The following is a 24,383-nucleotide window of genomic DNA, read 5'->3' on the forward strand; positions in this document are numbered from 1 at the left end:
CGCCTACCCTGCTTGAATCTCGAATCAACCTTGAGTCACAGTTATCTAAGGATAATTACCCAAATCTTGGCATTTTGAAGTTGTGTAAGGCACAATATTCATAGTCACGGGGGCATCTGGGTGGGTCAGTCGGTTAAGCACCTGACTTTGACCTGAGTCAAACCCTGATCTCAAGGTTCTGGGGTCAAGCCCTGTGTCAGGCACTATGCTTAGCAGAGAGTCTACTTCCCCCTCTCCTTCTGCACACACACTCTCTCTCTCATTAAAAAAGCAGAACCTCAGGCCTAGCTCCCCAATTCTGAAGCAAAATCCCCATTTCCACAAGACCCCCAAGTGATTCATACACACCTCAATGTTTAAGTACCACTGTCTTAGAAGATTCCCAAGCACAATTAATGCAATTTTGTGAAATCTAGAGGTCAGTCTTGTCTCTGCATCTAATAATTCACCAAGTTCTATATCAAAGGTCCCCATTCTCTTTCTCCTAATTCTTAGCAGGGCACCAATATTCTGCTTTCCCAGCTGTCATTTTCCCTCTCACCCTTCTTCCCAATATTTACTGTATCTTCTCTGAGTGATCTTCCTCTATCAAAGGAGTCTGGTATCATTCCCTTTCTGCAATTCTTGAAAAAGTAGTAAATAATGTGATCTAATCTTCTAGGAGAACCACAAGCATCTGCTGGTTCCTGCTCTAAAAGTTTATCTCCACCCTCCTCCACCCCATCACTCACTCTACACTGCCCTCACTCCAAGCTATTTAGAGTTCCCTAAATAATATGTGACCTTGGTGGTACATTTTCACATTTTCCCTTCCAGGCCAGGATGGTCTTTCCTTCCTTATCTACTTAAGAAATTCTACTGAATCCACCTAAACCCACATTCCCCTGAAGCCTGTTCTATCCCACCCAAGCAGAATTAATTTCTAACCGGTGTAAGTTCCATTGCATTTTGTACATACTACATATCAAATCATATTGAAATAATTTGTATAGATGTATTTCTTCTTTGTTCTTATTAGAACCCAACCAGAACAGGTGATCTTGAATGACAGTGCATTTTATATATTCTTGGTCTCCAGCATTCAGTGGCTACCATATAGAGGATGATCAATCAATGCCTATTGAATGCATAAATGATTCACAATGAAATAAACCTTGTTCCTCAAATAACTTTAAATGTAATTTTGTAGAAAAATATTGAGTAACTTATGTGTATTTTGATAGCTATTAAAAATATATCACTAAAAGCAAAAATATGTGAGAAGAAACTTATTTTTTATTACTGACAAATTTAGTAATTACTCTTGGAAGAAAGAGTTATTAATGACGTTCATGTAAACGATGTACCACCATTACTGGGCAGTAGTTCTAGTTATGAGCTGTCTCCCAAATTCGATGACGTCTTGAAAACCTTATGAACTGCAGTAAGAGGCAGATTAAGCCTAAGCATGCACACTTGAATGTTAAGAGAACTTTCATTTTTGTTTGTTTGTTTCAAATACTGTTGAAGGAGCAGAGAGGGAAAACATAAAATTTTCAATCCGAAGTACAAAATATTAGAATTATCCAAGCTTAAATGGAAGACATACAACCTAGGCAATCCTTCAAAAATAAGGAACACATCAACATCACCAGGAGAGCCCTTGCAAACCAAACTCAGTCCTCCTTAAGTGTAGGACACCCAAAATCTCAATCAAGTTCACTGAAAGTGACAGAGAAAAATAGCAAAAAGAAAGAGAGAAAGGGAAAGGGGATGAGAATGAAGAAAGGAAGATGAAAGTCCCATGAAAATACTGGGTCCACACAAGGTGCAAGAAAAGAAGAAGGAGTGAGAAAGAAAGAGAGAGGGAGAATGCAACACAAGAACAATCCTCTTCCAATAATGGCCACTATCTCAACACTCACCATGTGGATCACATGCCCGCATATCTTTCTGCGGAGACCTGACAAGAAGCCTCTTTGCTAGAATTAAATTTGGGGCTGTGTACTTTACCACTCCGATTACATGTAAATATGAGATTTCAAACTACTCCTCGCTGACATGTGCATAAAATTTTGAAAATCATTTTCTTAATAATGCAAGGTCCTTCAGGAGCTCCAGTATTTCTATGTGTCTCCCTTCTCAAGAAAAAATGCTCTTTTCATAAAAATGTCCATTTTCATTTCATAGTCCCTTTACACTCAGTAGTCCGATATTACGATGTGGGTAAACACCATAATTTTATTTATTAATCAAAAGAATGGTCAAGATGTAAAATACTATGACAAAAGATGCATACTGACAATGGAAGTGTCGAAGTACAAATATCTCTAAGATTTGAAGCCCACAACCGAATTTCTTATGTCTTAAATTTTATCTTGTTAAAGGACCCATAAAAAAAATGACAGTCCATTTCCCTGAGGGCATTAAAAATTAAGAAATTAAGAAATGTTTTAAAACAAGCTCAAGCACTATTTTTTTTTTATTTTTATTTATTTATTTGACAGAGAGAGAGAGATCACAAGTAGGCAGAGAGGCAGGCAGAGAGAGGAGGAAGCAGGCTCACTGCTGAGCAGAGAGCCCGATTCGGGGCTTGATCCCAGGACCCTGAGATCATGACCTGAGCCAAAGGCAGAGGCTTAACCCACTGAGCCACCCAGGTGCCCCTCAAGCACTATTTTTTTCCAGTGGAGGTTTTCCTGACCATTTCATCACGTGGTACTGACCCTCCCTTCCCTTTTACTCCACTGTATTTCTACTTACAAGATTACTATTCAACTCAAATGTGCAGATTGATAAATTACTCCAAAGATGAGGTTATATCATACTAATCTTGCATTTGTCAGTTTCGTCCAGTTCTTGGCCCAAAGAATGCACTTAATAAATGTCTCATACATCAGTGCCTTTAAAAGCCAATGAGAGTAATAACATACTTCTCCTTATGTTTTTCTAACGGCAGAAAATAATATATAATTAAGCTAGAAAATGTGTAGAGAAGAACATCACAAAGCAGAAAAATAGCATCTTTTTAATTTCAGTAACAAGAGACAACCTTTGTCAACACTATTTTCCTTTACTTACCTATTGTCAAGTTCCTACCTTATGTATGTCAATTAGCCCCTTTTAGATGAGTGTTCACAAAGGGAGCTGTTTTGAATTCATTACTTACATCCTACTGTTTTTAAGGTTAATAGTTCTTAATTGTATTGAGACAAAAAAGGAAAAGGAAGGAGGTAATGAGTTTGTACAGCTTCATCTATGTGGTGGTTGTTTTAATGACCTTCCCCTTCTCTGTTTTTCGGACCCCCTTGTCTAAAACCGCAAAACTCACAACACTTTCAGTGACAATGTTTATGTTTGTCTGCCCAGAGCTTTCAAATCAGAAAACAACCTTGGCTACACATACTGATGAGGGGGCAATGCTGACAAATAATTTAGCTAATGCTGTTACCTAAGAATAGCTCTGCAGAACACCTGTTCTCGCGTGAATTTGTTAGAGAGCAGGTGACAAACTCAATCTTCTTTCATACGCTGATGTTTGGGGTTATTGACCACCACCCGATTTTTGATTCCTGCTAAACATACACATCAAATTTCATGACGGATATAAGCTCTATGAGACAACTTATAACAACTTTTCAGAAAATTGCACATTTGAGGATCCAATTTCATTCTTTCATGCTACCACTGAAATCAGCCTTCTTTCTGATCACCAGGCAATTTTTCAACCTCTGAGATTTCTCATCCTAAACAATTTCTTCCAGAAAAGCTTTTGGCAATAATTTAATGCTTTAGTCAGCCCTGATGATTTAGGTGAGTTTTAAAAATCTGAAAATAGATCCCAGTGAAAAGCAGCAGGGGCTGAACTTACCTGAGAGTCAGTGCCTCCCTGATGAGAGCCATGTTCTTACTTAAATGGAAACTCAGTAAGTAAAGACATGTTATTTTCCTTTTTTGTGCTTAGCTATAAGAATTCATTTACCAAGGACATGCCAGTGACAAAACTTCACTGCTTTCCCTAAGTAGTATCAATTAGTTTTTTAAAAGACAAAATTTGACATCAGCATTTGCTATATAATATTGTGTGTGTGTGTGTGCGCACGCGCGTGTGTGTGCGCATGTGTGTGTGCGCATGCGTGCGTGCATAATAGTCAAGAACATACTTAGTATGTGACCGTTGGGGTTCAAATGTTGGCCTTGCCATTTATTAGCTGTGTGACCTCAGCTAGCTTATTTAACATCTTGGTGGCTCAGTTCCTCATCTATAAACTAGTCTTAGTAACAACACCAACCTCGTAAGATTTTTGTGAGAATTAAACAAGTTTGTACAAGTGAAGTTCTTAGAACATTGCCAGGCAGGCAGACTTCCACAGACATCTCCTCAAGGCTGCCTGTAGGATGGGCATGTTGTAGAATATTTCTAGAATACTGTTAGCAGTGAGTCCCTATAAACCAACCATATTATAATCAAAAACTATTTTGCCTTTTTAAAACTCTTCAAGCCTCTATATTGGTAATTCACTAAGTTTGATGATCTTTACTACTTATCACTAAAAATTTTTGTATCTATTTGTTTCTTCCAACAAAGATGGAGAAAAGATACATAAATATCTTTTGCACTAGAATAAAGCTCCTTGTTTACCAGGTCCTATAGTAAGTGCTTCATATGTAGAATTTTAATTTATTCTCACAAATTCCTAAGGAGTCAGATTCTCTTATTACCACCAATTTACACACAGGGAAATCAAGGCTCTGGGAGACCACAGAGATCACTAGAAGTGTCAGAGCAGAGAATGAGGAGATGTCTGTGTGACTACAGGGATAGACGCTGAGTTCTTAAAAATGGCACTTAGTGGGGCGCCTGGGTGGCTCAGTGGGTTAAGCCGCTGCCTTCGGCTCAGGTCATGATCTCAGGGTCCTGGGATCGAGCCCCGCATCGGGCTCTCTGCTCAGCGGGGAGCCTGCTTCCTCCTCTCTCTCTACCTGCCTCTCTGCCTGCTTGTGATCTCTCTCTGTCAAATAAATAAATAAAATCTTAAAAAAAAAAAATGGCACTTAGTTACGGAAGGGGCTACATAGGAAATTCAGTTTAATATCCTCATTTCCCAGTTGAAGAACCTAGAGCAAGACAGTGAGTAAGCTCGTGTAAAATCTAGGTCTCTTGCTTTAGTCTGAGGGTCTCTCTGTCACACCACACTGCATTCTCCTTTCCTTTAGTCTAATCCTGGATTTATATTTTCCTACTTAGTGTTGAGCAGAAAGTCAAGGGAAAAAACATGTTTGCCCTGATGTATTCCTCCCCCACACATCCATTTTTTTCCCCTTTGAAGTAGCAACAAGAGCTGCCAACCAAGGATCCCCCGGGCTTAGAGAGCATCAGTCAGCTTCACAGATGAAGGCAAAGATGAAAAGACGGAAATCCCTCCTTTAAAGAACTTTGCTAATGTTTTTCACTCTAAATTCACTCTTTCATTAGTGAACACTTTTAAGACAACCCTGAAAACTCAAGGCAAGAGTAGCAAAGCACTGAATTCTGGGAGCTGCAAGTGGTCCCTAACTGATTGCCAAGAGCCAAATGAAGGGGAGTTGAGTGAATGGACACTCAGGTCCCCAGCTTCTCTAAATCATTTTGTTTACACTCATCCTTTCCATGGCCTACAGTCTCTTCCACCTTCCCTACATTATTAGAGACAAACTTCATTAACCAAAGGCAATATTTATTTAGTGTTCCAGTGGTTTGAGCCCTTTATCAAGAGAAGACATCACAAGAGTTAGAAACAATATTTCCTGGCTTAGACCAAAAGTATTTGCATTCTAAATCTGAAATCTGGACAGAAAAAGCCTTCTTACACACATAAAAAGCCTTCTTATATACATAAAAAGACACGTGCAAAATGCTATATATTATACTGATTCATTTTACAAAAAGTAAGCTCTATTGTAATTCCACACTGAAAATTATCTCCTTTTAAAACAAAGGGCAGGGCGCCTGGGTGGCTCAGTGGGTTAAGCCGCTGCCTTCAGCTCAGGTCATGATCTTGGAGTCCTGGGATCGAGTCCCGCATCGGGCTCTCTGCTCAGCAGGGAGCCTGCTTCCTCCTGTCTCTCTGCCTGCCTCTCTGCCTGCTTGTGACCTCTCTCTGTCAAATAAATAAATAAAATCTTTAAAAAAAATAAAAATAAAAAAATAAAACAAAAGGCAAGTCATGAAGAAAACAGTAACATATTCATTTAGTCATCTGTTTAATAAACATTTATTGAGAATTTACTATATTCTAGTTCTTACTATATTCTATATTTAGGCACTCACCTAAACATTGATCTCCACGAACAAAACGGGCAACAATCCTGCCTTCGTGAAGCTTCATTTCTAGTGGGAGAAAATAATAATAATAAACAGGATGAATAAATAAAATATATTGGGATGCTAACTTGTGATAAATTCTAAGGGGAAAAAAAGTATCAAAAGACATTAGAAGTAAGCAGTCGAAAGGAGAAGAAATCTGAGATGGTATGGTCAGCAAAGACCTGATGAGAAGGTAATTTTTGAAATAAAACAAAAAGGATTTGAGAGATTAAAATTCCACCAGAGAAGAACAAGTCCAAAGTTCCTGAGTTGGAAGATTATCTTGTATCTCTGAGAAAAATATCCAGGAGATTATAGTAGCTCCAGTGCAGTGAAAAAAAGGGAAGAGTTCTAAGAAATGAGATCAGAAGAATAAAAGGAAATGAGATTATGTAGAACCTTACAGCTCATACTAAACATTTTGACTTTTGAGCTGACTTTTGAACTAAACATTTTGAGCAAGATAGGAATCTATCCAAGAGTTTTAAGCACAGAGATAACATCTGACATAGTTTACTAGAATCTGGTTCGGGGAGTTAAAAATGGACTGAAGTAGTACAGGGTCAACAACTGGTGGGTTTTAGAACAAACTAAATGAGAGATGATGGTGACTTGGAGCAGCATGGTAGCAGTGTGGTATGGTGTAAAACGCTGGATATATTTTTCAAAGTAGAGACTAGAAGACATGTTCATGGAATTGAAAAGGGATGTAGAAAAAAAAAATATTAAGTTTGAAACCTAACTTTCTGACCTGTCCAACTAAATCATGGATTTGAAATGGGAAGACTAGAACAATGTCTGCATATATGTTTGTTTTTTTTCTTTTCTTCCTTTCTTTTCTTTTCCTTTTTTTTTTTAAGTTTTGTTTTGTCTGCTAGAGATGGGAAAGGAGCTCATTTTTTAACATGTTTAATTTAAGATGTCTATTAAACATCCCAGTGGAGATGTCAAGTAGATAATTGGATATACAGGTCTGAATTGATAGGAGAGGTCTGCTAGGAAGAAATGAATTTGGGAGTCATTAGCATATAGATGAGGAAGATTCAACAAAGAGACTTAGACAGAGAGGTCAGAAAGTAGAAGGAAAACTAGGTGAATGAGTGTGATATCCTTGAAGCCAAGCAGAAGAAATTACTCCAAGGAGGAGAAAGTAAAAGTCTAATGAATGCTACTCGTAGGTCAAGAAAGTTGAGGTCTGAGACTTGACTGCAAGATGCGGGATCATTTAGCAATGTGGGATCATTGGTAGCTTTGCTAAAAGTAGTACCAGCGGAGTAGAGAAGTGTGGACAAAAACCTGATTAGAAAGAAATAAACTAAAGATGATGAGTATAGACAACTCTTTCAAGAAAGTATGCTCTAAAGACATGAGAAATAGGGGAATAAATGGGTAGAAAGTAGGATCAAGAAAACACTGTTTGTATGTAAAATAAGAGATATAAGGGAGTGATCCATTAAAGAGGGAAGATTTCTTGATGTCAGAAAGAATTAAGACAGTGGTCTTTGAGTGGGTCAGATGAATGTGATCTAGGGCAGGCTACTCAAAGGGTGGTCCAAAAATGGCTGGGAGACTGCCAGAAGTGCAAATTATTTGCCCTTATGCTAGAGCCAATAAATAAGACTCTTAAGGGTGGGACCTAAAGATCTGGGTCTTAACAAGCTTTTTAGGTAATTCCTAAGCATAATAGTGTGAAAGGTATTACCTAGTACACAGGGGAGGGATCCACCTTACCTAGGAACACAGACAATTCATCTATAACAACAGGAGAAAAGGTGGTATATGTGGGCTTAGGTGAGGTAACTAGATAGGGTAGTGACCTAACAGAAATTTTCTAGTTATTACTTTGACTTCTCAATGAAGGAGGAAGCAAGAATACTAGTCCCTTCTTCTGCTTTGAGTTGGACTATTAATTCTAGAGACCCAGAGTGCCATTGTGTTGCATAGCAGAGTTGTATTAATGTCCTTGTATACTCCAAGCCCAACTCCGTCACCCTTTGCAAAGACAAACTTCCCACCTTTTCAGTGCCTAATGTTCCTTAAACTGATCTACACTTTCTGACCCTGCCTCAATCATGCCAAAAACAAGGTTACCAGTTATGGAGCATCTGCCATGCTACAGGCACTTCTAAATATATTCTCTCATTCAGTCCTTTCAAATTGATTCATGTATCCATTATTTTACAGATGGGAAAACGGGGGACTTATAAGTGGAACTGTTTATTTACCTAATCATTCACATGCCACACTCTCCAGGGAATAGAGCATCACCAAAGTGATTTCAACACAAGCACTCTCTTTTCCTCAATTTTATGCCACTCCTCCCTCTTTTCTTACTTAAGGGGCTAAAAGGAGTCCACTCTGTTTTTTCCAGAGGTTACTTTGGTTTAACTGTTCTTTTAGCCAATTAGTACAAGTCATATTTCAGTATTCTACCCAATTACTACTCTCTCCTCCTCCCCGGTTCTCCTCCCCCTCTCTTATACCCCCTCCCTCTTTCTCCCTCCCCCTTCTTCCTCCCCCTTCTTCATCAATAATTACTTTATTCCCTACAGCTGTATCCTTACAATCACATTTAATATGCTACTTTCCTCTATTTCCTAAACCATCCACAAAGTTTAAATTTTTTCAATTATAAAAATAAAGTATGAGTAGCCTATTCCTTCTTAAATTTTCTATTATTGAACAAATAATATCAGTCTCTTTCTCATTTTGCCTAAAGTTAAACTTTTTGGTTTTCTGTCATATTATATGTGGCCATCAGTTCTTTTCACACATTTACTTTTCATGTATTTCCTTACTGCCAAAGCTGGGTTCCCCAAACCCCCACATATACCTACCACACAAATAGCCCCAAACTAGGAAGTGTTTTGAGCATTAAAGCACTGTTAAATGTTTGTGATCTAAATCAAGGGGAAAAAATTCAGTGACAGAATATGCTGGTATTACATAAGATCATCTGTAAGTCTTTCTTGGTCAATATTTGCTTATTAATTATTTATCATATAGGTTTACCATGAAATATTTTCTAGGTAATAAAAAATAGGCTACCATAAAAAAATCTAATGAATATATACATTAATCAATATCTTTCAGCAGGTCATAAGCAATAATGCACTGTTACTGGTTCTACAGTTATTGACCTCCATTAAGATTCTAAATAAATAAATAAATAAGTGTGTAGTCAGGTCACGTTTTCTGTTAGATTACTAACAGAAATCTGTTAGATATAGTAATATTTTCACTATTTATTAGCGATGGAACTTTTAAAATTATTTTTCAAGAAAAGTGTATAGGTAATCATGTAGAGGTAATTAAATCTAGATATTATCTTAAAGTCTAAATAAAATCATTGGTAGTTTAAGACACTGTGTGCCTAAATTAACCATTTTTGTCTTCTATGTAGGACATATTTTTACTAGGCCCTTGTGGTCTAGTGAAATTAACTCTTTTCTGAACTCTGTATGTTTGGTACATTACTATTCAGGGATTTTCTCTACCATAGAAGACTCGTATCTGGTATGTGACAACGAACTTTATCTTCTTCCTACATCATACTTCCACTTGTATTTCTCATCCTGATGAATATTCACCACCCAAACCCCAAATCTGAAATTCCCCCAAGTAACTTCCTCTCCCTCACTTCTTACATGTATTCAATCAATGAGTGCTATCAATTCTACCTCAAATCTTCATGGAATCCATCCTTTTGAAGTTCATGAAGTTTCTTATTTCTGGACCTCATCCACTCTTGCCTGCACTAGGAGACCATGCCCTTAAGTGATCTGCCTGTCTTGGATTTGCTTTGCTGTTCCTGCAATACCCATCTGTCTACCTTGTATCATAAAAATGCCAAATTAATAATAATTTGAGATGTAAATCTCAATAACTAATGACTTCACTGCTTTGCTCTAAATTCTTGAATTATAGACAAGGTAATTTCCAGACATCTTTGGGTGATCCTGAAGTTCTGGGAACTGGTCACTGCTAGCATTTTCAACTTCATCTCCTGATACTTCCTCCATCACCACCATTCACACTCTTCTTCTGGAACTTCTGTAACCATGGGGTTTCTTGTCCTGAAAACAGGTTGTTACTTCTACATAAAATAATCACCTCCCTCATCTGCAAACTAGAACTCAACTTCTAAAATGGAAATTATAATGATAATCACTTCACTAGAGCACAGCAAATTATTTAGCTCTTTACAAATAGTAGCTGTTTTTATTTCCCACAGCTAATAATCATTATAATTTAAGCTTTTTTATTTCAATGTGTGCCATTTAAACCTATTCTAAAAACAACACATTATAGATTTGATGTTGTTGATAAACTCCACTGAATTCTACACTTTGACTACTGTTCTCTTTCCATTCTTTAGTTATTTGCATCTCTAGAATCACTAGAATTATTTCTAGAGTTACTAAAAGCATTACATTTGTGTTGTTTTTCTTCTTTTTTTTAAGTATGCATTTTTCTTTTTTCTTAAGATTTATTTCTTTATTCTTTTGAGAGAGAGAGAGAGAGAGAGGAGAAGAAGGAGGATAGGGAGAGGGACAAGCAGACTCTGTGCCCAATGAAGGGCTCGATTCCACAACTCTGAGATCATGACCTGAGCCAAAATCAAGAGTCAGACACTTAACCAACTAAGCCACCCAGGAGCTCCTCCTTTTTTTTTTTTTTTTTTTTTTTTAAATTTTTAAATAAGAGCATTGGCTCCCCTGACATTCAATCCTATATTTTTCTAAAGATGCTATTATTTTGTTGACTGATAGTTCATTAGTAACTATAATTACCATCTCCATGTTGCATCTTAAATTATCTAGCCATTGCATGTATATTAGTTTTCAATCTGGAAATTACGCTCTTGAAAAGATACTTCCCCTCCTAAATCAGTAAAATTCCAGGTATAGTTTTCAAATATTTAGATTTATAAATCCACTTTGCTTTTTGTTACTGCCACATTGTAATACTGTGTAAAACTGCACAGTCCTTTCTCTGAATACTCTTATGCAAGGCTAACTTTAATATATGAACTATTGTGTTTTTATCCTTATCGATTTCTCATATTATATAATAATATACATATAATATATAATAACCACAGGCTTTCTAGGCCTGTGGTTAAAAAAAAAATGAGTCAACTAAAATCATTTGGATGTATTTTGAAGGGGAAAATAAAAAGCCTAAATTCTTAGGTAATAGAAGGAAGATTTAAGGAGTCTTTCAGTATTCAACTTAAAATTCTTTTTGAGAATAAAGGGCATACACACCTCTATAAATATGTATCTCTTTCATTTTATTAAAGCCATTTCCTTTATTTCTGCTGCCAAAACTGTTTATGAAAAATATATATCTTTGGCTGAGAATTCGAGCTACAAACAATTCCAGAATTCTCCTAAGGAATCAAAATAGTATGTTTCCTTCTTATAACAGGTTCCTTTTCATTTAATTTTCATTCAGCCATATTTCCCTTCATGTCTTCTCTCTACTTTTTTTTTTTTAATTTTAGAACACATATATTGTACAAGACAACCACCTCGGATTTATTCCATTCAGGACCTGAGATTTGGATATGAGCAATTCATAGTATTTGTAAAAAGAATATAATAATTCTATCCATAAGCCCCAAATTCAAAATACACATTTGCCAATCCAACTCTAATAAACAGATCATTGAGTCTTAAAGCTGAAAGGGGCTTTGGAGAGCGTGGAGTCCAAACCTGAAAAAAATGAAAGCCAAAAAATGTTAAGTCACTGGCCAGTCACTCAACTAACCAGAGGAGAATAGGACTGGACCCTCAGGCTCCCTAAATCCAAGTTCTGGGCTCTCTTTTAATAAGTCACATGTTCTCTTGTGACTCCTGGTTATCAGTCTGTCATTCTGCACAAGGTGAAAATACAGTTAACAGAGTTTGTCTTTTGTCTGAGCAACTTAAGAAGCCCTCATTCTTAAAAGTAAAATTGGAAACATGAAATTTCCATAACAGAAGCTTTCCTCTAAGGCTGCCTTTTCTGTCAGCTCACAAGTAAGTTGCCTAAGGTAATGTTTTCCACAGGCAGTAGCTATTCATCTTTGACTTTTTTTTGTTTTGTTTTTAGAGGCAACAATGCTAATTTTAGGTTACTGTTTAAAAAAATAAAATAAAAATCTCTTACTCTCAATATCTGATCATCTTGGAAATTCTTTGCAGACTTGTTTTCATGCTCTGCCTGAAATTACTCAGTCTATGCCTGGCAAAATGTGTAGATATTAAATTTGATGTTTGAAATGTGCACTTTGGCAGACCTCCATCTAAAGGTGTATTTTTTATGAAGGATAAAGAGCAGCTGATTAGACTCACAAAAACCCCAGAGGAAATAGACTCTGTTGATGGTAACTCACAACAGTGGAGCAGAAAGAGCTCAAGTTTCCCTCTCCCTCCAACCTATGCTCTCTGAATTACCAACCAAGCCCTATCAAGAATATTTCCTTTGATGAGGCAGCAAAGTGTCCGGAAGGGAGGGAAAAGGAAGAGCAAGGCACTTCCCACGAGGGTGGGGTAAAGAGGTTCTGTGAGCTTTCCCCAGCGATTAGAGCTGGAAAAGTTGATTTCTCTACATGCTGTAAATGTGGCGAGCTGCAGTTACGCCTCCCGCTGCCAGCTCAGCTCCGGGATCTTAATCAGTCACTATGAAAACTCATTAGCTTCACGGCAATGAGTCCTCCACTGCTGAAGCTTGGCGCTGTGCTTAGTACCATGGCAATGATCTCAAACTGGATGTCCCAAACTCTCCCATCCTTGGTAGGACTGAACACCACGAGGCTGTCGACGCCAGATACCTTAGTAAGTCACTCTGGTGGGTTTGGCCATGTTGGGAAGTAAGTGTTTAAACCAGTGGGCTTGATTGTCTAAACTGCGAAGGCTGAGATTTTGCTTCTGTATTTACAGGGCTGCTTCACGGATTCGATATTTACGTGCTAACTTTAGTCATGGGTATTTCTTTGTGAACACTTTAAAGCTACACCAAAAAAATAAGTGGACGGTCTGAGAAATTAGCTGTGAAAGGAAATACTTGACTCCTTCAATTCTTAAGACTGATAAATTCTAACTTAACTATATTAACCTGAGGTTTGGAAGGATTCTTTAGGAAATGTGTTTTGTTGTTTGTTTGTTTGTTTGTTTATCATTTTGCTTCTTCTTTTATGTCTGTAAAATTCCCATAATTTTACCTGCAGAGTATGCTATAGAGTATATTCCATCTAATCTAATTTTCCTATAGCAGGCTCTTCCCTGGAACTCAGTTCTTAGGACTGTTTGCAATGCCTTCAGTCTGAGAAACCAACCTCTTTTAACATAAATTAAAAAAAAACCTCAGCAATTTAAAGCCTGCCAAAAAGACTTTAAGACAGCTAAGAGACACAAGCAATATAAAACTTACTTGATGATTTATTTCTCTTTGTTTAATTTTTTATTTATTTATTTATTTGACAGACAGAGATCACAAGAAGGCAGAGAGGCAGGCAGAGAAAGAGGGGGAAGCAGGCTCCCCGCTAAGCAGAGAGCCTGATGTGGGGCTCGATCCCAGGACCCTGGGATCACGACCTGAGCCGAAGGTGGAGGCTTTAACCCACTGAGCCATCCAGGTGCCCCTGTTTAATTTTTTATAAAGACTCGCCTATCACAAGCCTAGCTCCTGTAGTCTTCATTCACCTAAAATTAATGTCTTTTTAACCCTTCCCACATTATAAAAAAGTCTTTTCTGGTAGTTTGAACCACAGTTTAGTTCGTAATACTCTAAAACCTTTCAAATAAAAATGAAAACTGCTGGTTTTTCAGACAGAAGTTACAAATTCAAACAGAAGGAATATCCTCAAAAAATCATTTCCCTGCTGTCAAATAAAGGATACAGAAACAATTAGCATTTGGAGCTCTTTACCTTATCTTTATCTATTTTTACCACTGGATTACTCCAGTGGATCAAAAAGTCTGATACTAAAGAAAAGTAACCTTCCATTTTCAAGACTTATTTGCAGGTACTACAAATAATTAATTAATCTATCGATGTGTAACTGAGTAGAGCCAAATCAAATCGATTATATAATTTGCTAGATTGAGCTGGTTCTTAGGGCATGGACAGAGCACATGTGAGGCATACTTCGACTCACTTTTATGTTTACCTCCCTTAGGTCATTTAAGTCACCTCACTGCCTCTACTGTTGAAATTCCCCTCCCTACCTGCATGATGTATGTATGGCAGAAGGGATATAAAAAAGATTTCTAGTTATAAAGAAAACATGATATGTCATCAACAAACAATTATAAAATCAATTTACATTAGTTACTATGCACTGAGCCAAAATTTCTCAATGTTCAAAGAACCTGATAATTCTTGACAATTTAGTTGTTGAATTAACTCTTTCAGCAAATAAATCTAAACTAAGATATTCATGAATGATTTATATCACAAACTGTGTATCTTGGTTCTGATATGTCTATTTTTTGTGTATGTAGACATTGGTTTTCTTATTTCTTATTGTTGTTGATGGAGAAGAATCAAATTTCCAAAATTATGCATGATTCTTTTAGGACTTCTAGTTATCTTGTAAGGTTAAAGTAAATTCATTTTCTTTACTTCCTGATTAGTAATCTGTTGGCTGAAAAACATAAAGCATTGCCATGGTCTCTGAAGGTTCTGATATGGCCAAATCCACCTTTGGGTGACCAAAAAAAAAAAAAAATAGGGACGTTTACACTATGTTATTCCTCACTAGAAAGGAGAAACCAGCTTGCAAAAGCTAATTTTTTTAATGTTTTACAGAAGTGGCATACTTTACAGGAAATCAATGGCTATTGCACTTCCCTACCTTAGTTATTCAAGATGATTGCTTATACCTTATGATTTCCATGATGAAAAATGAATGAATCTGTATTTCCTAGATTAAGATCATAAAATGTTAATGCTGGAAAGTATTTCTGAAACCATCCAGGCCAGTTATCTTCACACTATTTTTTGCAGTGGTACCTTGCCCCCACCCCGCAAACTAAATCTTATGTAATACACGCTTTGTTGAGTGAAACTTGAAGTGGAAATCCAGTTTGTAAAACAGGTCATGGATGGAATAATAAATTAAGGGGGGGGGCATTTATTGGCCCCCCACCATCTGCTCCCTCCCCAATCAACCCCTTGTCCTAGACAAGATTCCTCCAGAGAAAACTTACAGCCTCAAGGGCTCAGTTGGAAATATGAACGATCTAATCCAACCTCCTCATGCCGCAACTGGGAGGAATCACCCAAAATATATAAGTGACTAAACATATTCCCCCTAGCTAGTGAATGAGAGACCCACAGGTAGAAGAAAGTCCCCTGACTGCAGTCCTGATCAGAGGAGTGGTCTCATCCTTTACTAGTCCTTACCCCTCCTGGCCCTGGCACCACAGTAGGTTCGTTCTGCCCTAATCAGATGGTTTCCCATAACCCTAAACTCTACTTCCCTTCTATGAAAGGGTTAACATTGCCCTTCTTAGTAGATTCAGCTAGGATATCCTGCCCTTTTTAACTTTCTTGCTGAATGTCCTCACTTTAGACAGTATGAATGGGATGGGCCTGCATTTCGTAAACATCAAAACAAAACCAAAGAAAAAGAGAGTAGGTCTTAAAATTTGTTTTATGATTGTTTATGGGATGTGCAGATGGCAAAAAGTGCAGATTTACACAAATATGAAGTCTTTCTTTAGAAGGGTAGTTTCAAGTGACCTGAAAAAAAATAAAAATAAGGAAAAAAAAAAGGATTTCAGTGATTAAATGCAATTAAATCTGTTTATAGCAAGTGTCTCTGAAATAGGCAGTGTACATTTGATTGTCTCAAAAGCTGAAAGAGGTTTTTATATCTCCAAGATATTTTTGTTAAATACAGCTCCTTAATAGGGGAATATACTCCCTCTTGTTTTTGTTAGAATCTTGAAACATTTCTTTATTGTCCTCTTTGGCCCTGTTTTTCTCTCCTTTTCCTTCTAATTTATCACTGGGCCCACCAGCCTCTGGAGCGGCTAGCGTCTGCAGAGGTGAAGCCTTGGCTCTAAGAAAGCTCGGGCCCCCTCTGGCACTTCTCTTTGAATCAGAGTAACTGCCCCTTGAGGCTGAGCTTCTGAAAAATGCCCCATGCTGTGGCCTCCACACCAGGAAGAACCTGGAAAAGAGCAATTAAATAAGCAGAGGACATTCAGCAGCCTCCAGCTGTTCCCAGGCAGCCCGACTGCTGAGGTGGGAAAAGGCCTCAAAGGGAACCCATGGGCCTAAGTGATTTGTTTTGCTACAATTTCAAACATCTAGTTGACTTCTCCTCATAAATAACTACTTCACTGAGTTAGTCTGCTTTAAGTCCTGTGAAATGAGAATACCCTGACACAAAGTCTCCACACTTTCTACGTTTCTTTTTCTCAACTCACCGACTTTTTTCAGTCTGCATGAAGACACCAAAGTTCTGTTTCACGGTTTTTCTTCCTCAGATCCTTAGGCAGTATCCCTCTTGTGAAAGGGCAGCTAAACAAATTAAGGAGTGGGAGAATGGATGAGAAAACAGAACTGCAAATCTTGAGAGCCACAGAGAAAGCGATAATTGCCTTTTTAGAGAAGAAGAGTGACATCGATACAAGAGTAGATGTATTTCTGTGTGAGTACTTAAAGCAGAAGTGGGGCCAAAAGGGGAAAATTACAAAGACAGAAGTTCAGATGGAGCCCCTCAGCTTGCCGCCAGTGGAAGGGGCTGCCTATGAAGCAGCGAAATTCTTATCGTGCAGAGTTCGAGTGGAAGCACAAGAAAAGACAGAAGCGTGACTGAGTGGAGAGACACAGGGCTAGATATGACCTCTGACTGAGTCTTTCCCAACTCGAAGTCTTTGTGATTTCCAGAATATGAACAGAGGTGTTCAACCGACCTAAATTTTATATCTTTAGGTTTTTTGTTTGTCATTTGTTTTTGTTGTTGTTGTTTTAATAGTTGTTTTTCTTGGAGCCTTGAGGCTTTCTTGAGTGAAAATATACATTTCTTATTTCAGTTCCAACTAGTCTCATAAGAAATAAGGAGAAAACTGCTATGCAGTGACATCTTTACTAACACATCCTCTAGAACACAGCTTCATTCAGTGTGGTCTGTCAATATCTCTCCCATTCCTTTCCTCACACTTCTCTCTTCACAACTAAAGTCATTAGCATGCTAAACCACATTTCACTCTCTGAGATCAAACATATCCTCAGACGAAAAAATCTGTAAGGGGTTTCATCATCACTTCAGTATCCCCACTCTAAATCAAATAGGATCTAACAAATGAATTTTTCCCTGCTTTATTTTCCCCTACCTTGTACACCACTTCTAATAGATTCCTTATTCTCTTTTTTTTTTTTCCTCAGTCTGTACTTTTATGAAATGCCTAGAAACTCAAGATAAAACATAAGACCTAGAAATGTTCAACTAGCTGATTCGGTTCCCTTGAAAGGATCAAAATTCTGTCTTTTGTCTACCTCTTCACCTGGGTCCTGATAAATGATTGCAGAGCCCACCACAGGGACATCCAGTTGTCTTGCTGAGCCTTTACTGCTAACAGCTTCTCTGGGGTGCCAACTGCTACTTATTTCCATACTTTTTAGATGATGCCCTCCATCCACCTGCATGCCTCTCCTCCACAGCAAATTTTTTGACTTTTGGTAAATGGACATAGAATATCTGTCCACATTTATCTGCAGAGGATGGGAGAAAAGACCATGCTGACAGTTGAAGAAAACTGGGTCTAAAGTCCTATACGCGATATTGACTAAATGGATGACTTGAAAAAAAAAAATTGCTTATGTTGAGTTTCAATTTCCTCACAAGTAAAATAGTATCAATGTCTAAGGAAGGGTCATTCTTTCAAAGAAAGCTAAGATTAAATCAAAAGGTGGGATTTTATAAACAGAAAAACAAATGGAAATGCATGATATTTTTCTTTATTTTTACTTTTACCTCAGTCTTCAGGATCTCTCTTTTCTGGTACAAAGCCCTTGGAGTTTTAGGAGAACTCTCACAGTAGCTTTGTATTTATAAAGCATAGCTTGGTAATTAAATTATAAGGAAAGAATCCAGACTTGAAATCTAATTGTTAAAATTATCATTTTAATTCTCTTATTTAGAGCATTCTTAAATATTTCATGAGTTCTGCAATATTAAAAACTGCTAGATAGTTCATTTAGTTCTTCTAATTAACACAAAGGGTTCAAAGAGGACTACATCAGTAACCACTATGATTAGAGATGCTTTGGATAGTAATAAACGACATCCACCCTCCAGGTCCAAGTATTGGCCTTCACAGCAGTTCCAGAAATGCTTTCAGGGTTATCTTCAGCGTTTATAGAAGGAAATTTCAGATAACTGGTGACGCAGTGTGGTGGCTAAACTTTCAGACCGGACAACAAACTGACATCAGACTACAAATCCCAGCTCTGCTGATTACCCCCTGCATGACCTTGAGCAAGTTCCTGACGGTCTTTAAGTCTCAGTTCCCTCATGTATAAAATGGGGGGAATAACATAACCTCGTCCATATGGTTAGTGTGATATTCAAAGACAGCGGTACATGTGAACTGCCAAGTAATGGCTAGAGCTCCATAAATGGTTGCTATTACTGTGAGTTTTACAGATACCTGAATAGTTGTTCTTGTGAGTTAAAATGGCAAGTCTTTTTTCATTGGTATCAAAAATTTTCTAAATATTTCCTTCCCCCCTGAGGTCTAACTGGTTTTATCTTGATCCTCTTTTCAATGACAGTTGTAGATACCCTAAAAGAGAGCACCAGAGATGCGCATAAAGCTTTCTTTATTTATCACGGACCCTGACAAAGAGGCCTCTATCAAAACCCAGGGGACTGTCAGGCACTCATCTTTTACATTAGCTCTTTTCTCTTTTGAGTTACCTTTTTCTTGCCAAAGAGGTAACTTGTTATAGTTGAGATCATTCAGACTAACTCTACAGTAGATAAGGTCATGGTTCTTTTCAGTGATTCTTACAAGAAGACAATTGGAAGTACAAACAAGGCTGGAGTCTGCTTTTATTAAGCTGACACTTGAGGGAGAATGCTAAATGAACATCAAACCCTATTCACCTTTCCTGTTTCCCTCATTCCAGAGAGCAACTGACACCTTGCCCTGTCATGATAAGCTCCTCACTAGTTAGCCAAACACTTGGCAAGTGAACACCAATATGAATGCTGCTAGGTTTAATAATCAGTGTTTGCACTGCTGTTAAAGACATTTTAATATTATAATTGGGTGACCCATGCTCCTTTATCCAAAAGCTAAATTTATCCTAGTGACAAGACTTAATTTTCTGACGTACCTGAAATTTGTGTCCAATGCGAGGTGAATTCTAACGGAAACGATAGGACCTATGTCTAGATATTTAAACCCCACACTGTTACTTAGTTTAAACCTCTAATGGTACCACTGAAACTACTCTGGTAAACCATTCCTAACTCCATTCTATAATCTCTGAATTTTTTCTTCTTTAATAAAAAAAGTGTAACACAATAATCTTTAAGATGCTATCTGATTCTAACAGTAGACAATTTTAAGTACATCTTTGTATCCTACCTCGATATTCAAGCATAAATGCTAGAAGGGATAAGAGAATGAAAAAGAAAGGAATAATAATGAATCCAGTGCTTCAGAAATAAAAGGCTGCATAGGAAGCTTCCATGAATTATCTGAAAAGGGAGATTAAAAGGAGCACCGGCACCAGCTGCTTCTCATTATAGATGAACTACAAGGACTATGACACTTTCCAGAGTTTCCTGAGTTTACAACTTACAGCTTCTCTGATATTTGTTCTTGATTGTTGTTGGAATGCCCATCAGCACCCTCTAGTGATTATTGCTGAAGCCCCTGAAAGGAAAAGTGAGATTGATACAAAGGGTGGGATCTTATAAACAAAAAAACAAACTGCCATGCAAGATACTTTGAAAAGAAAAAGAACTGTGTGTTGGTTGATGGTATGCAATGATCTGGAACCTGGGCGAGGATAAGTAGGAAACAGTATCTGTTCTGCTATGAATTCTAGAGACAGACGATCTCACAGAGGATAGCAGATCTGTAAAGAGGGAAGTCAGCCTGCATTAGTTCTTTAAAGAGTCTGCTTTCAATCTGGCAAAACACTCCAGGTCTATAGGCAAACAGCTGAGTCCAGGAACACTGAGCATTGTGCAAGACAGTCCTCTGCTGGCCTCCCTTCACCTCCTGGTTCCTAATCGCATCTCAGTTCCCAACCCCTAGCCCTTCTCTCACTCTTCTTCAGCCTTGGTCCTCCAATTTGATTCATTAAATACCTTATTTTCTAAATTAAATTCATTTCCCTCTTCTCCTGATCATACAAGAAATACCTATCTGCTGAATCCCTGAAACCCCAAAATGACAGATAGAGAAAGGCTGATAAATTTCAGATCCTAGCTGTACAAGTAAGCCAGAGCTTACTTATGCAGGAAATTTATTACTTATTACTGATTTATCTGATATTTCCACAGGAAAAACAAATTCAGATCAAATTAGATGGTTTGTCTGTGTAACATCTGTTAGGTGGTTTTTCAATATACATGATCGACCTTTAAAGATTTTTTTTTTTTATTTATTTATTTGTCAGAGAGAGAGAGGGAGAGAGAGCAAGCATAGGCAGACAGAATGGAAGGCAGAGGCAGAGGGAGAAGCAGGCTCCCTGATGAGCAAGGAGCCCGATGTGGGACTCGATCCCAGGACGCTGAGATCATGACCTGAACCAAAGGCAGCTGCCTAACCAACTGAGCCACCCAGGCGTCCCCATGATTGACCTTTAAAAACAATTATCTGGCTGTTCAACATCATACTGATAGGACATTGTAATTAAAAGCAGGATCTAGACCTGCACTCTCCAGCAAGGGGCCACATGTAGGTACTGAGCCTTTGAGATGTGGCTAATCCAAATTGGCTAAGTCATAAGCACAAAATGCACAGTTTCAAAGACAGTACCAAAAAAAGGAGAAAAAATAACGTGAAGTATCTCACGAATAATTTTTGTATTGATCACATGTTGAAATATTTTAGATATATGGATTAAATAAAATATATTAAGGTTAGGGGCGCCTGGGTGGCTCAGTGGGTTAAAGCCCCTGCCTTCGGCTCAGGTCATGGTCCCAGGGTCCTGGGATCGAGCCCCGCATTGGGCTCTCTGCTCCGCGGGGAGCCTGCTTTCTCCTCTCTCTCTCTGTCTGCCTCTCTGCCTACTTGTGATCTCTGCCTGTCAGATAAATAAATAAAATCTTTAAAAAAATATATATATATATGTATATATATATTAAGGTTAATATTATTTCTTCTTCCTTTTTCAAGCCTGTTAGAAAAGCTAAAATTATTACATTTCCAGTTGACAGTACTGCCCCGGAGCATACTGCCTGGTTTCACAGAAGCTCTACTACATCCAAGCTGAGTGTCCCCAAGTAATTTCCTCTTCTGTGAAATGGAAATAATAATTCCTGCTTCTCAGGGTGCTTCTTTGTACTGCTGTATCATCAAAGTCATGCATGTGAGCTGTCCTTTGGAACAGGACCTAACCTTGAACAGGCTGCACTCTTCAGTCCAGGCAATCCCCAAAGAGAAACTCAACTGAGAGTCAAGCTACCGATAATCTCAGCGGCTGGGAGAATGAGTGCCTCTTTGGGCATCCACAACGACTTCTGCTTGTATAACGGAGAGCACACGTTTAAGCACAGTTCTTTCTGAAAAGTAACTTGATGAAAAATGGGGATACTTACCTTTGTATCTGATAGAATGTACTCGCTATGACAGGAAATATCTAGTAGCTGGATATAAACTAAGTGTGGAAATAAGACAGATGAAAGGCAACTAGCAATACTAGACAATATGCATTAAATGCCTAATGAATGATACAGACAATCTTTCGGAATAGGTAAAAACCATAAGGGCTTAGTAAACCAAAGGTTTATAAAACAGGTATTCCAAGCAGGAGAAACAAAATGAGTGACATACAAAGATGTGAATCAAGGTGGCATACTTTCAGGACACAAATAGACCAATTTGGTTGGAAAGAAGTTTCTTATAGGAAGATACAGGAGGAAAAACTAGAAACATAAATAAGAGGCTGACTTTAAGCTGCCTCCTTTACTGATAGGAAAGCCACTTTAGGCCAGGGTTCTAGAGAGGTAGTGTGATAAGTGCACAGAAGTAATTTAAGAGGATGAACTTGGCAGACTATGTCAAAATACTCTCTTGAACTTCTCTGGGACTCTGCTTCCTTTGCAAAACCATGCTGATCTAATTCTTTTTACCATAAATTCTCATATGCTACTTTTCTAGCTTTACTCATTGGCCCTTCAATACACAGGAAGGTCCTTAAGATAGGGCTTGCTTCAGAATATCACATATGAATAATAATCAGAAAAAATATATATATATACTACGAACTACCATTCACCGTTGAGAAAGACAAAGTAACAGATCTTATATAGAAAGACTGGTGATACATGATTCAGTGGTTATCAGATGCTTCTAAAGTTGCACTAAAATGTCCAAATACAACAAAAAAAATGAGGGAGGGCTGTCGGGTCAATAAGTAGTTAATAATATGAGCATATAGGGGCGCATGGGTGGCTCAGTAGGTTAAAGCCTCTGCCTTCGGCTCAGATCATGATCTCAGGGTCCTGGGATGGAGCCCCGCATCATCAGGCTCTCTGCTCAGCAGGGAGCCTGCTTCCCCTTCTCTCTCTGCCTGCCTCTCTGCCTACTTGTGATCTCTCTCTGTCAAATAAATAAATAAAATCTTTAAAAAATAATAGGAGCGTATAAAAAGAAAAATTCTCCTTCTGGGGCACTGATAAAGAAGGTGTAACCGAGTGAAGCTATGCTGCCTATCGAAGTTGTTTATCTCTTTCTAACATGAAAGAATAAAAAACAGAAACTTGAATTATCAAAAAAGATGCTTTGCTTAAAATGCTGCAAACCCGCATTCTCTTTATCCCGTAACGGAAGTCTGTGTTGTGTGTTTGCCATTGGTTTCCTCAGACTCAGATTAGTCCCAAAGAAGGGTGGCAAGTGTACAGCTCAGCCCAGGATCCTGATGGACGGTGCATATGCACAGTGGTTGCTCCAGAACAAAACTTGTGTTCCCGGGATGCCAAAAGCAGGCAGCTCCGCCAGCTTCTGGAAAAGGTAGGTATCCCGTCCTCCATGCACTTTTTTTTTTTTTTAAACTAACATTCCTTTGAAAGGAAATGTGGGGAAGCAGGTACTGATGAAGAATGTCCTCCCAATTTTTGTCTCCCTTCTCAAACTTTTTATCCCTCTTCCTTAAAAAGAGTACCTCAAGCTTCCTGCTCTGTTCTATTTATATTACTTTATATTTTTCTCAATCATACCTTCTTAAGACTGGCTATCATATGTTTTAATATCCAGTTGGTCTCTCCTTAAGGAAAAAAAAACAAAAAAGATAAGCGGTCTTATTCCCATGCCAGAAATTTATCCTCAACTCCCAGGATCACACTAGGCTCTTTGAGCTCATGCATTTGAATCCCATTAACAACCTTGCAAGGAAGTTAAAATAATGGAATGCAATATGCAAGCTATCTGAACAGATAATGAATAATTTCAAGTATTTATCATCATTCTCTAAGCCATTCCTTTGAACATTAAGCTCTTCAATTTCATTCAATAGCATTTTCTCCATATAATTTACTTAAGCCAGATCCATAACAATCAAATGCAGAATGCCCTTGATTTATTCTTTTTTACAGATAACAGTCAACTCATGAAGGGTTATTTATGTTTAGTTTGAGGAGGAAGAAAAAAAACAAAACAATGAATGGTTCTTTCAATTATTCTCATTCAGAATTTCACTGTGTTGGGCTCTGAATATAGTAGGACAGCTGGGTAGCCAGACTGATGGAAAGATGGCAACACGTTGGAATTTTAAATACCTTCAGGGATAACAGGATAAATTAGGTAGTATGTGCTTTCAAGGACACGGTACTCAACGATTCACTCTGTGCAATATCATTCTCATGATCATTCAC

At 37.9% G+C, this 24,383-nt stretch overlaps 1 protein-coding gene across 2 annotated transcripts in view; it reads left to right on the forward strand.

Moving 5' to 3' along the window:
* OLFM3 (olfactomedin 3) overlaps positions 1–24,383 on the forward strand; it is a 203,673-nt gene that overhangs the window by 138,097 nt on the left and 41,193 nt on the right. The window contains exons 1-2 of one of the 2 annotated variants that reach the window (XM_047728402.1): positions 13,005–13,149; positions 23,377–23,523. In XM_047728402.1, coding sequence (XP_047584358.1) covers positions 13,021–13,149; positions 23,377–23,523 — 276 coding nt within the window. In that variant the 5' untranslated portion in view covers positions 13,005–13,020. Of the gene's footprint in view, positions 1–13,004; positions 13,150–23,376; positions 23,524–24,383 lie in introns of those variants that run through there. The other variant, XM_047728403.1, reaches the window with a different exon arrangement.

The sequence above is a fragment of the Lutra lutra genome, chromosome 4 (assembly GCF_902655055.1).
Source record: "Lutra lutra chromosome 4, mLutLut1.2, whole genome shotgun sequence".
NCBI lineage: Eukaryota > Metazoa > Chordata > Mammalia > Carnivora > Mustelidae > Lutra > Lutra lutra.